This window comes from Lissotriton vulgaris, chromosome 7 (genome assembly GCF_964263255.1).
Source record: "Lissotriton vulgaris chromosome 7, aLisVul1.2, whole genome shotgun sequence".
Lineage (NCBI taxonomy): Eukaryota > Metazoa > Chordata > Amphibia > Caudata > Salamandridae > Lissotriton > Lissotriton vulgaris.
In genome coordinates this window covers 1,379,376,406-1,379,390,818 of record NC_141695.1, presented here as the reverse complement: position 1 = coordinate 1,379,390,818, position 14,413 = coordinate 1,379,376,406, and the positions used below count along the sequence as shown (strand labels likewise).

General features: G+C 45.9%; 1 protein-coding gene across 2 annotated transcripts in view; it reads right to left on the bottom strand.

Annotated features, from left to right (window-relative positions):
* DOC2A (double C2 domain alpha) overlaps positions 1-14,413 on the bottom strand; it is a 1,262,769-nt gene that overhangs the window by 21,000 nt on the left and 1,227,356 nt on the right. For both annotated transcript variants that reach the window (XM_086932077.1, XM_086932078.1), the window contains exon 9: positions 7,618-7,699. In XM_086932077.1, coding sequence (XP_086788203.1) covers positions 7,618-7,699 — 82 coding nt within the window. The remainder of the gene's footprint in view (positions 1-7,617; positions 7,700-14,413) is intronic.

Below are 14,413 nucleotides of genomic sequence, written 5' to 3'. Positions count from 1 at the left end.
GGAGACATCTGCACTCATCCTTCTGGATTTGAGTGCTGCATTCGATACCGTGTCCCATTCCATTCTCTTGAACTCTCTCCGGTCCCTGGGAGTAGATGGTCCTGCGCTAGCCTGGATTGCTTCCTTTTTAAGTGAGCGCACTTTCCAAGTTTTTTCGACGAAAGCTGTATCTGTTACCTGTTCATCGGCGTATGGCGTTCCCCAGGGGTCTATACTCAGCCCCCTACTATTTAACATCTATGTTAGACCCCTGGCTTCCATCGTGGAGGACGCTGGGCTGACAATATTTTCATACGCCGATGACACTCAGATTGTTTTCTCCCTTTCCAGCAGTGAGTGCAACAGTTTATCGGTCCTGAAGACCGGACTGTCGCGTGTCGCTGAGTAGATGCAGAGGCATCTCCTCAAGTTAAACGGTGACAAGACCGAGATCATCATTTTGGGGAAGAACAAAGATCTCTGGGGCCCTCAGCACTGGCCTAGTGACATGGGGCCCCTCCCCCAGCCGATCTCTGTAGTTCGCAACCTCGGATTTCTTATAGATGACAAGCTCTCTATGAGGCAGCAGGCCACTAAGGTGGCCTCCGTTTGCTTTGCCACCTTGAGATGGCTTCAGAAAATCTTATGGATGCTGCCCCGTACCACCCAGAGAAAAGTTGTCCAGGCGTTAGTAATCTCCCAGAGTTTCTCTTAGAATGTCTCAATGAGCAATGTAAAGAGTGAGAAATTCGATTTTTAAGCTTTGTGTATGTGTTTTTATGAAAATATTGTTTTAATAAAATCGTTTACCTTTTTTACATAGAGTGCTGTTTATGTTTGCATCAAAATTGAGTTTTGTGTCCAGAATTAATATTTGGGCTTCAATTCTTTAAATATTTGACCAAGGGAAACTGTTTTTCTCTATTATTTAGTTAGTAATCTCCCGCCTGGACTATGGAAATCTCCTTTATCTCGGTGCCGACACTTCAACCATCAACAAACTTCAGGTGGTGCAAAACTCGTCGGCCTGACTTCTTTGTAATGTACTGAGGAGATCTTCGGCCTCACAGGCTCTTCGTGATCTACACTGGCTTAGGGTCCCGAGCCGTATCAAATTCAAAGCCCTGTGTTATCTTTTTTAAATTAAACAGGGCTCGGCCCCATAATATCTACAGAGTCTTGTCCAAACCTACAAACCCAGTCGCACATTGAGATCTTCTGCAAATGGTGATTTTGCTGTTCCAAGATTTAAACTTGTAAAGATGGGGGGTCGGTCCTTCTCCCATCTAGGCCCCAAATCCTGGAACGCACTACCTATCGCTCTGAAATTTGAGACTGATCTATGTCGCTTTCGGAAAAGACTTAAAACTCTGCTCTTTCAGTAGATCTGTCCTTTCGCATTAACTTGTTCATTGTACTGTATTGTGTTTTCTTTTTTTCTTCTTGTGTCTATCCCTGGCGCAGGGAAACCCACTGCGGGTAGCTGTTGCGCATTACAAGTTCAAATAAATAAATACATTTGTGAAGTGCACTACTCACCCGTGAGGGTCTCAAGGCGCTGGGAGGGGGGGGGGATTTGGGCAGCTTCGGCTCATTCGAAGAGCCAGGTCTTGAGGCTCTTCCTGGATGCTTGCAGTGTAGGGGGTTCGTCTGATGGGAAGTTTGTTCATGGTCTTGGCCGCGATGTAGGAGAAGGATCTTCCTCCCGTTCTGGTTCAGCGGATGCTTGGAAGTACGGTCAGGGCAAGAGCAACTACACTACCCCTGATCCATGTTCCAATTGGACAGTCAGATCCACTACCAAATGCATAATGGCACAACACTACTATGAAGGAGAGATGCTATGTCTTTGAGACTTCAGGAAAATTGGTAGATTTGTTGAGAGTCCTCTTGTTCACCAATTTTTTCTTCACTTCCGATCTTCAATAAAAAAGGGATGGCACACTACCAAATGTTCATCTATCAGCGCATTTCATAGTTTTATCACTATGTTAATGTCCTCTTGTGTCTACTTCCATCCGTGATCGTGTTGTCAACTTCTGGTGCAAGGTGCTTTGCTCATTCCCCTCTCCTTTATGATCAGAAAAGGCGCGCAATTATGTGGCTGTAGCCTTTTAGGTTACATGCCAGGTCTTGTCTTTGTAAGTGAAGGCAATGTCTCCAGGTCGTCCTGTAGAGGACTTGGACTTGTGCCAACCATTATTCCTTTAGTCATGTTGATGCTATAGAGTAGAAGCCTACCATTCCTGAAGAAGGCACATGTGAACCACTCAAACACCACTTCTCTAATGTTATGATATACCACAAGGCCGTTTAATTTGCTTTATTTTAATGATACTTTACTAAAATATCCCTGTGCTGTGCCACAGCTCAGTTTGATTAGGCCTGCCCTGTGTATGTGATCAACTCCCATAGGCATGGAGCCCTGATATTGTTGTGTTGTTGACATAGCTCCCAATAACATGCTGCTTAGCTCCTTCTTCTAGACCTTTAATTATCTGGTTTTATCTAAGAAGAAGATGAGGTCTCATGTTTAAGCACTGCCCACAGCGTCTGCTTCTCCAGGGTACCTTTTCAGTCAGTCAGAATTTCTTCCCTTTCTTCATATCTTCTAGGTGGCTATCAGTCTCAGTGACCTTGTACTATTGCACATCAACAAATCAAATTTCCTCACCTTGTCAAGTTGGCAGTAAAGTCCTAGCATAGCTATGTAAGGCTGTGCATAAGGTGAGCCGTCATTTACGGTCAGAAGTAGGGGTGGGCGTAGTTCGCGAAGTAGCACTACACGAAGCAACGCGAAGTGCACTTCGCACTACGCGAACTTCACGTAGCACTACGCGAGCTGCGTAGTAGCATGTTTGCACTGTGCAAGGTGCGTTTTCAATGATTGCACAGTGCGGACAAGCATCCGGCACTGTGCAATCATTGAAAACGGCATCTTGCACAGTGCGAGCTGTAGTTTTCTGCTGCTCGAGTAGATTATTACTCGAGCGGCAGCTTTCTCAACGCGAACTGGTAGTTTCTCATTGAGGACGGTCGCGAGCATGCACAACCACTCACAATGAGAAACCTGACCTCCCCGCGTTGAGAATCTCGCTGGGATGTCATTTTGCTTGCTCGCGGTCGCGAAAATGACGTTGAGGACCGCGAACAAGCAAAAAATGACCGCTGCATTACGCTACGCTGCACTACGCGTGTTCGCACAGTGCTACCTGCAGCTCGCGTAGTGCGAAGTTGCGCAAACTTTGCAAACTCCGTGAGCGTAGCGTAGTGCTTTGCTCAGGGTTAGTCAGAAGTTCTTTTTCATGATGCATAAGCATCGGATTGGGTCCTTTTTTGTAATTCCCCCATAAGCTATGTCATATGGAATGATCCTGAGTTGCTCTGCACAAGTAGAAAGGTGAACTCGTTTGACAACCAACATCAGATACTCTATGCCTTTATATCGTTTATAGAAAATAAGAGCCACTCTCATGAGCAGGTTGTCCCATAATGGAGATGTACGTCTTGAACCCCTTCTCAAAAACATCTGGGCGCGCTCTTGGAACCAGTTGGATGTGGCCTCTCTGTCTGCCACACTCTCTGTATCTAGTCCGGATCTATACGGTCTGTCGTCTTCCGCACAAGCTGATTCTATTAACTCCTGGCTCCTGACAGGCTGCGATTCGGTCGCTCCCCTCAGACGGGTGTCCTCCAGGCGTGCGAACAACTACTGCCCCAACCTTAAAACCCAGTATGTCATCCTCCTTTCCCAGTACAAAAAATCTATTTTGGCTGCTAAGACTGCTTATTTCTCCTCAAAAATCCTTGCTGCCGAAAATCAGCCTAGAGAAATTTTCTCCATTGTACACAATCTCGCCTTCTCCGATAGAGCTACCCTCAAACCCTCCCGTTCCCAGGACCTATGTGACTCCCTCAACACTTATTTCCTGGACAAAATTTCTAACATTAAAGCCAATATCCCCCCCCCTCTTTCCTTAGTTGACCCCCAGTGTCCGTCAGTCGGGGTACGTCTTGACTCCTTCCCCCTCCTGACAGAAGAGTCTTTCCTCTCCCTCCTTTCTATGGTCAAATCAGGCTCCCCTTTAGACCCCTGTCCTGCCCACATTCTTAAACACATCTGCTCGGTCTGTATGCAGCCCCCTCTCAAATTTCTCAATAGTTTACTGTCCAGGGCATTGTTATCCAACCACTTAAATCGGCCATCATTGTCCCTATCCTCAAACAACCTGGCGCTGACCCCTCCGCTCTTGCTAACTACCTCCCCATTTCATTATTGCCCTTTCTGGGGAAGGTATTGGAGCGCCACATGACCAGAGCGCTCAGTACCTTTGTGGAGGAGAACAGTGTGTTAGCCCCCCGTCAGGCTGGTTTCCGCCCCGCACACTCTACGGAGTCCGTGGTGCTATCGGTCCTCGACAACCTCAGGGAGGGCATGGACTCTAACCATCCCCAGGCCCTGGTCCTCCTCGACCTCTCCGCCGCCTTCGACACGGTTGACTATTCCATCTTACTTTCCCGTGTCAGGGCGGCGGGGGTTGGAAGCTCGGCCTTGGTCTGGCTGTCCTCCTTCTTGAGGGACTGCACCCAGGCAGTGCGCCTGGGTGACTTTTCGGCGGATTTCCGGAAAGTACAATGCGGGGTTCCTCAGGGCACCTCCCTTTCCCCCCTTTTATTTAACTTGTACATTGCCCCTCTTATTTTCGCCCTTCAGCAAATGGAGGTCTCCGTCTACAATTATGCGGACGACCTTCAGCTTATTTTTAATTTGTCCCCATCCCCTGAGTCCATGGTTAAGGTCCAGTCTGTTATGAGTTTTATCCGGGACTGGATGAATCACAACCACCTGAAGTTAAACCCAGACAAAACTGAGCTGGTTTTGACAGGTGGTTGCTCCAGTCCCTGGACCTCTCTTTTTTGGCCCCCCTACCTGGGTCCCCCCCCTTCTCCATCTTCCTCTGTGAAAACTCTTGGGATTAAATTGAACGACCAACTCACTCTGCACTCCCAGGTTAGTTTAGTGGTGTCCTCTTCTTTTCTTTCACTCTGCATCATTCGGAAAGTCTCCCGTTTTTTTTCTTTTTCCGCTTTAAAAGTCATAGTCCTGGCGATGGTAATCTCTCGCCTCGATTATGGCAACGTTCTATATTGTGGCATGCCCGCTTACAGTATGCAGCGATTACAGCTGGTTCAAAACCAGGCTGCCCGCCTGGTTTATAATCTGGCTAAGTTCCACCATGTCACCCCGCTCCTCAAGTCCTTGCACTGGCTCCCTATTAGAGAACGACCTCAGTTCAAGATGGGCTGTATTACTTTTCAGGCTCGGTTCGGCGCAGCCCCTGTTTTAATTTCTTCGGAAATTAAAGCCTACGCCCCCGCTAGTGAACTGCGCTCATCCTCCCAACAATTGTTGGCAGTTCCCCGCTTTAGGCGTAAAAAATGGGGGGGCACGAAATTTTCCACACTTGCACCCGCCTTTTGGAATTCTCTCCCCGCCCACCTCAGATCTTCTACTCAATACTCACACTTCCGAAAGGCGCTAAAAACTTTTCCCTTCCCACTGTAACTGTCTTGTCTCTGCCTCCCTCCTGATCTTCTTGTTCTCTGGGTTCGGTACACTACAGCGCCATGAAACCGCCAGGTGAACGTGCGCTCTATAAATACTTTAAACTCAAACTCAAACTGTTGTGGGGGCTCAAACCGCATCCTCAGGAAATCCTGTCAAAGGTCTGTGCATAGGGCAGCACAGCACTCACGGGTCTCTCATCCAGAGTTTTAGTCAGTGCCTTTATGCACCCACATCCCTTGCCACTTCGACTAGCATCATCTCCTTCCCACTCCCTTAGGAGGGTGCCAACACACCAGCACATTCTGGGCCCTATTTACGAGAAACTAATGCTGCGTTGTGCCGCAAGTCATTTTGCTGCGCCCGCTGCATTCGTTTTGAAGCACAGGCATGTGACATATTTACAACAATATGTTGCATCTCTATGCTTTTCCCTGCGCTGGTGCTCAAACTGCGGCCATACGCCAGTCCAGGCACCCTTGCATCATGGTGCAAGGATGCCTGCGTTGTGGGAAGATTGTTTTTGTGCAGGAAGGTGCCCCTTCCTGCACAAAAACAATCAGTTGAGGTGATTTCCTCTTCCAATGCATGCTGTAGAATGCAGCACGCATTGAAAAAAAAAAACAAGGAGAAATAAAAAACATTTCTCCTTGTTGCGCCTCGCATTCTGACGCATTTCCAGGTTTACGATTGCTCTTAAATCTGGAAATGCATCAGTGGGCATGGGTGTTGCATGGGAACACCCACAGCAACACCCATGTCATGCCCCTAACATGCAAAGTGTTGCGTGAAATGGGGCGATATTTACTAGCATACATAAAAACATACAGGGTGGCTTTACGTGTGCTTGTAAATATCACACAGCAGGTTGAGCCACCGGTGCACCATGCAACGTGATGCACCGGCGGAGCAAGGGGCTTGTAAATAAGCCCCTCAGAATTTATTGTAAAGTGGGATAGCTTTCAGCCAACACCACCTCCTCATTTGCCCAACAAGTCACTCTACTTACAGGGTTCCATTCCCTTCTGGTCTCCGATTTTCTTCTCCCAGAACACCTACTGAGCTGACCTCCGTGTGCCCTCACCAGCTTACTTTCACAGTAAGATAGTCGCTAGCCTGTCCAGCAAGCTCCATCAAATCTTTCCACTGCTGCAGGGTCCCACCAAGGACTTGACAAAAGACATTCCCTATTGGCAGTTAGCAGCCCTGCAAACCCTACACCATGTTCCCACGTTACGTCAGTTCCTCCTCTTCCTGGGCCGGACACCATTGACCTCTGGCTATGGGCACTCCGGTGTACAGCAGGTTCTCGCTTCAGCTTCTTTTGCCACCATTATCAACAGGACTGAGGCAGCAGCAAGGCAGCAAAATGTCCACAGAGGAAGTGCCGGTCTGCCACAAATGCAAGGCAAGTAGCCAGCAAATCTCGGAGGTCAAAATATACTTTGAGTAGACCTTGTCTGGAAAGCACCCAGCAACGCTTCAGGAAAGAAGACCCGCTCATCTGTCTGCTATGGCACACCCGCATAAAGAATTCATTATTACAGCACAAGAGAGGCTGAGAACTTTGTTAAAGATTGTGGTGCGTTGGTTACATTGTATCTCACAAAAGCCTTTACAGCTTATTTGCTTCTTTCCCCTTGCTTTCAACCACAACACCAACGTTTAACCAAAGAAGATTTGGAAGGCTTTTTTTTGCCCTGGAGATATACCGGAGTTGGATGGAAGACTGGATTGTGCCTTGTGGGGGGGTCTATGAAGATCTTGCTTACAAGGCCAGCCTAGCTAGCTAAACATAAAGGGGATGTGAGGTAAACTATGAGGCATGACTGATGAAGAGGATATAAGAACAGTGCGCTGGATTGAGCTGATGGAGATCTCCGCAGAGAGGTGCATGTTGTATGTGATGAAGTTCTTGGACGAGATGTACTGGTTGTCGGGATGCAAGTGTTCTCTAGGGAGATGTGTAGAGAATAGGTGAAGAGGATCTCTACTGAGATGAACGGATTGTGGCAAATTAATGATGTCTGCGGTGTACCAGAATGTGAGGATCACTTTCCATTTCCATTTACCTCATTGAACTCCGGGTTTAGGGTTTTCTTCTTGACAGAGGTCTTGTGCTTTGACTTTTTTTCCACATCAGGCTTCAGGTACCTACCAAGAGATAACTACAGTTAAGTAACAGGTAAAGGTGGCACTCATGAAGGTGAAACAATAAAAATGGAGAATATTACATGACTCCAATTCATGTGAGCTTGCAAATCAGCTAGAAAGCAGTGAGAGATGATGTCTACTTTACATCAGACAGCATTACATCACAAATACAGACATGTGGCAGCATGTAGCAAAGAGATGCCTTTTAAAGAGCTTAACCTTTAAATATGACACCTGAAAAACGGAATTCCGCGACTATGGCTTTTTTCGCATGAATGTGGATAAGCCGCATTTCATCAAACCCCCATCTGCTGCATAATATGATGATTGATTCTAGCATTATAGAGAGCTACTCCAGTTGTCTTCCGTCCTTCTTTTCCCTGACCTCACTAGCTCCTCCCCTAGCTAATCCATTCTGAGCGGGCAGCTCCAGTGTCCATAATCTCTTCCCGCTGGACACATGCAGTCTCCTCCCGCCCTACTTTCCCCAGACCTCACTAGCTCTCTCTTGCCCTGGAACCTGGGGACCGTGCCTCCCAATCCCATCTGCACATCTCACTGGAAGGTAGCCTGGGCGAGATAGCACTCTGCCTACAACAACTTAAGACGGAGGTCCGCAGTCTACTACATATCCCAAGGCCTTGTCTGCAAACTCCAGTCCAAGCTGCACCACCAAAAAGAATCACCATCTCCGCTTGTTCCCTGATCGCGGACTTTCCGGCCTCCCTCCTCCCCTTGATGCACGAAGTTCACCGTCTTATGTTTCCCACATACCTCATAGGTGGGCCTCTGCTCCGCTCCCTAATGACCCTGCGTGCCTTCCAGATGCAGAGCTTCCCTGACCAATACAGATATTCATTCTCTCTTACATTCTTATGTCCCAGCTCACCCACCCTCCATAGCAAACTTGCAACAAATTGAATCCATCACCACGGATCCCTTCAGGGAACCTAGGTCTAACACCAGAACCTTAAATGAGAACAACCTCATGCGAGTCACCACCATGCTTCCTGCTCCAACAGATGCCATCATTAGTCTCAAATGCGTGCTCCTAAATTGTAAATTGGCAGCTAAACACGCTGCGGACATTGCCGACCTCACCCTGGCGCAGGATCTTGACCTTGTAATGCTGATGGAAACCTGGCTTAATGACTCAGCTACCCCCTCCCTGGACCTCTTTATACCTCCCAACTATGATATCAATAGGTTGGATAGATCCTCAGGGCAAGGTGGAGGCATTGCATGTTTACATCTTACAGTGAAGGTACTACAGTCTGACCTTCTGCCGTCCTGTGAATATCTATGCATTGAAGTGACTGGGGGCAACAATCACTCCTGCAAAATTCACACATTTTACCACCACCCTCGAGACAACCTTCACTTCACAGAACAGATCATGGACATTATTTCAGCCAACTTAGACTTCCACGGCTCCCAAATCTTCATGGGAGATTTCAACCTCCATTGGAATGATGTAAACGATGGGGTGGTCAGTAGCCTTAAATCCTTCCTTCTTGACCTCAACATAATCCAAATCTGTGACAGCCCCACGCATAGCAAAGGAGCTACCTTAGATCTCGTCATTGGTAAGCTCAACTCCATCCTCCTGGTTTCTATCCTCCCGTGTGATTGGACAGCATCACCTACGGTATCCTGGACTTGGTAAGAACAAGTAAAGCCCAGCCCAAGAACCGAAAACAGTTGAAAAGATGCCTATGGAACATCAACCCGCATGATCTGACTGCTCTCTGTGATAACTTCCTGACCCCACCACTGAACGTGTCGGATGTCCACGACCTTACGACCCATTATAATCAAGCAATGCTGAATGTCCTAGACTCTGTCGCTCCATTTGAGCTCAAAATAATCTCCTCTAAACTCTCCAAACTATGGTTTACTGATAGTCTTAATTCCGAAAGAAGAAGACTTGCTGAAAGGCTGTGGCGGTCCAATCCATCCCTTCAGCATCTCTACCACCTAAAATCCCTGAGAAGCACCTATAATAAACGCATCAGATACTTGAAGGTCACCTTTTTCAGAACTTAGTTAGACCAAGCAAAAAAACATCCAAAAAAACAGTTTGAACTCATCAAGTCCCAAGCTAATAGTCATCTGAACTCTGCATCACTGGGTCAAGGGACATTGCCCAACTGAGAAGAATTCACACATTTCTTCACACATAAGACCAGTAGGATTGAGACTGAACTACGATCGGCCTGTAACCACCTCTCGATCAGTCCACCAACCCCCCTATGCCCACCTAGTAGGGATTTCACAGTCCTGGCGCAACCACACCTCCCCAAAAACAATGCCTCCTGGTGTCTCTTCCAAACCTTGGATGAATGCGCTATCCGCAAAACGCTGTTGATTCTGAAGCCTTCCAACCACTACAATGACCTGTTGCCATTGAACCTTTTCCCTGAAGTTAGATCCTCCCTACAAACATTGTGGACTACGATAGTCAATGCATCACTCCGGCAAGGTCCTATTCTAGATTGCCTAAAAATGGGTCAAGTCACTCCGATATTAAAGAAACCTACTGCGGATCCCTCGACCTTCATAACTTCCGCCCAAATCTCCAACATCCCCACCATAGCAAAGCTCCTGGAGAAATGTGTTCTTGCCAAATCTACAGCCATATTGACCATTTCCAACTCCTGGACCAATGCCAATCTGGTTTCCGCTCGGGATACAGCACAGAGTTGGCCCTAACGCACATTGTTGATGATGTGTTAAGAATGCTGGACCACAATGAGTCGTGCCTACTGATCCTTCTTGACCTTTCCTCAGCATTTGACACTGTCTAACATGATACTCTAATTGACCTCCTGGAACACAGGATGGCGTCATCTGGGCCTGTGCTTAATTAGTTCTCTTCGTTCCTCCTGAAAAGATCCCAACACTTCAAGGTGAACCAATCCCTGTCCCATCCTGCACCGATTTCGCTGGGGGTTTCACAAGGTTCAGCACTCTCTCCCATGCTCTTTAACTTGTTCATGGAGCCTCTAACAGAAATGCTGAAATCATCCAGCATTCACCATCACATGAATGCAGATGATACTCAATTATACCTGAAGATCGCCTCCCATGAGGACATTCGGTCCCTCAACTCAGTCCTACTGGAAACACAAAGCTGGCTGACACGTAACCACTTAAAACTAAATGCTCTAAAAACAGAATTCCTCCTTATCTCACCCCATAATCAATCACCGGACATTGAATAATGGTTGAATCAGCTTACGGCTCTTAACTGCAGACCTCACCTCGTGGACTCGGCATCCTCGCTTGGTATCATGCTAGACAAGAGTCTGAACATGGAAAAACACAACAGTTCCCCCAAAGGTGCAAACTTCCAACTCAGCATTCTTAGGCAGCTCAACCCCTATCTCCCTGCTCGTGACCTAAAGGTTGCAGCGCAAGCATTGGTGATCGCGAAGCTGAACAATGGCAATGTTATGCTGTGTGGCCTGCCCAGAGCGAAAACAGCTCCCCTTACAGTGACCTTCAATGCTGCGGCCAGGATCATAATGGGCACAAAAAAATTCAACCACATCTCTCCCGACCTGCTAGCTCTGAACTGGCTACCTTATGAAGCTAGGATACAGCTGAAAATTGCATGCATGACTCACAAAGCCATTCACCTCAAGATCCCGATGTACCTCGCTCAGAAACTGGAGCTCTCATGTGGTTTAAGAACCTTCAGAAGTGCCAGCACCCTCTTACTCAAACAACAAAAATTCAAGAAAAAAAAGACCTATAATAGAACATTTTCAGGTATGGCACCAAGGATCTGGAACTCTCTTCACCCCCGAAGTCATGGTGATCCCTTCTTCTGCCCTCTTCAAATCAGAAGTTAAAGAGCTCCTGTTGAAGAAAAATCTGCCTTAGTCTTCCTTCCCCACTTGACTCCCGGACCATTCCACGCTATTTTGTGTCCTAGATGCTAGGCTCTTGAGAATGTTGGTCATTCGGAGTCTATGTATTTGTTGATATGTTGATTATTTGTGTTTGCATGTACTCGCCCTACTGCACAATCTGTAAAGAGTTCTGGTCATGTTCGCGCTATATAACACTTTCAAATAAATAAATAAATACTGTCACTCCCAAGGGAGCATCCTGGCACTAGGTGGTAAAGAACAATCAAAAGTCATAACAGTTGGTGAAAAGAAACTAGACCTCAGTATAAGCGAGATAGACTTACAGCAGGTTCATCAAATTAATGAATGACACATGGAGTCAGTGACCGTCAAAAGCCATGCCTTCAATAGTCAGTATGCAAGTTATAACAAAACATTTTTATGGAAAAACTGATTAAAAGTTAATAAAATTGCTGCCCATGGCTGTAAAGTTTCGCTTTCCAAAACCTGTCGTCTTTCAGATTTTAATTGCTATATTCATGCATTAGGTGACTATTCTGCTCAGATAGTGAAAAAATCCACAACTGGTGGACTTTGTTTACGCATTTTTTGTTTCACTAGTCACTGTTCTAAAAGTAGCAGTTATTTCAAGAAGGCATGTAAGATTTATTTTAAGTTCCAATATCTAGAAACAAGGGTTTTCCTAGTGGACAATCATAAAATAATTACCAATGTAATATATTCTTCTGCAGAGCTGTTTCTTAGTGGAAATACATATCAAGGGAGGGCAGGAAGTCCCCTCACAAGGGCTCCCATTGACATTGTTTTGATCTGTTCCTGTCATGGGCAATAAGCCCAGCCACACCAGTGGCTCAATGTTTTTATCTTCACAAGTGGGGTAGCGATGAATGGTAGGAATGTTGTGGACTCCTGCAGCTGCCGGAAGTTTCCATCACAGGAATGTAAGGAAAATATGTGCCTCAGGCATAGTATGAGGTTTGCAGGGCATTGTTGGTAAGAAAACCTTGTGGGATCCATGCAAGGCACACCACCCTGGACTCCCCTAGTTGACCAGTTTTAAAAAATGTGCAGGTTTGCTAGGTTTTTCCTAGGCGCCGCCTCAGTGAGCGCCCAAAAATCCACAGCTACTCAAGTTGCAAAAACAGGCCAGTTTTGAGTGGAACAATTTGATGTATCTCGTTGTGTTTTAGGCTTACCTGACGTGGGCACTAGGCCTACCCACACAATTGAAGTACCATTTTTAATTGAAGACTTAGGGTAATGCTGGCTGGAAGGAAGTCTGTGGCTTCCCACAGATTCCAGAACTTTCCATCACAGAAATGGGAGGAAAATAGGCTTTTATAGTCAAAGTTGGAGGTTTTCAAGGGATTCTGGGTAATCAAAACCTAGTGAGAGCCACACAAGTCATCCCACACGGTATGGATTCCTGTAGGTGTCTAGTTTTTTAAAATGTATAGGTTTGCTAGGTTTCCTTAGATGCCAACTGAGCTAGGGTCCTAAAGCCACAGCTACCCACATTGGAAAAAAGGCCAGTTTTGAGTTTTAAAAAGTGATGTGTTCATGTTGTGTGTTGTCCAGTTTCTTGTCATGCGCACTAGGCTAACCCACACAATTGAGGTACCATTTTTTTCAGACGACACGCGGGAGCATAGTATTTGTTATTACCAATTGCATTTCACTGCATTTGTGTCCTCCAAATGTGAGCCAGTGTGTATGAAAGAAGACAATTTGAAAAAGACCATCTAAATCATATGCTAGAACAGGTACCCACAAATTCAAAGATGGACAAATAACTCCTGTTCCTAAATTCCACATCTTATGCCCATTTCAGAACTATATAGGTTTCCTTGATACTCATTTTTCACTCAACTAATTTCCCCATATCAATTGGTCTAAACTCGGTATACAATGAAAAACCATTGTATGGTGCAGCTCATTTGTTGGATCTGGGGGGCATTTTATCAAGCCTGTGCGCTAAAATTAGCGCCGCTTTATCGGCCGAAAACGGCCGATAAAGCGGCGATAATGGGCTTGATAATATGCTCTATGGAATTCCAATCGAAGCACATGTTAGATGTGAAGACAGCTAACATGGGATTCGATTGGAATGCCACAGAGCATATTATCAAGCCCATAATCGCCGCTTTATCGGCCGTTTTCGGCCGATAAAGCGGCGATAATTTTAGCGCACAGGCTTGATAATATGCCCCTGGGTTCCTTGGGTTCTTGTAGAACCTACAAGCCCTATATATCCCATAACCAGTAGGGTCTAGCAGACACAATGATATATTTCTCTTGTAAATCAGCCAACGTTACGAAAAATTACAGATAAAAACGTTGTAACAAATGGTTATTTTTTCTACTCATTTTAAATATTTATTTCAACAGTTATTTTCTTTGAGATATACGTAAAGGATCTACACATATAACCCCTCGCTGAATTCAGAATTGTGCCTACTTTTCTGAAATCTGTTGCTTTCCTGGATCACCCACTGGTTTTGCATTAGATTCCACCACAAACTGGAAGTAGGTTAATAGCACATACAATAGGAAAAATACCCTACCTCTTTGTTAAAAATGCCAAACTGTGGTAATACATTTGTTTTCTTTATTCAGCTCTACATGTTCCTGAAAGTTAGGAAAATGTTGATGACTTTAGCAAAGCAAACCATTGATGCCATTTTCAGGAGAAAAAAAACAGACACTTATCCAGAGCACTTTTTTCCTATTTTCCCCAAAAATAGAAAATTTAACTATATTTTGCCTATTTTCTTTGTCGCCTCCAAATCAATTCTCAAACCATGTTTACATTTAAAATCCCCAGGATGTTGGAAAA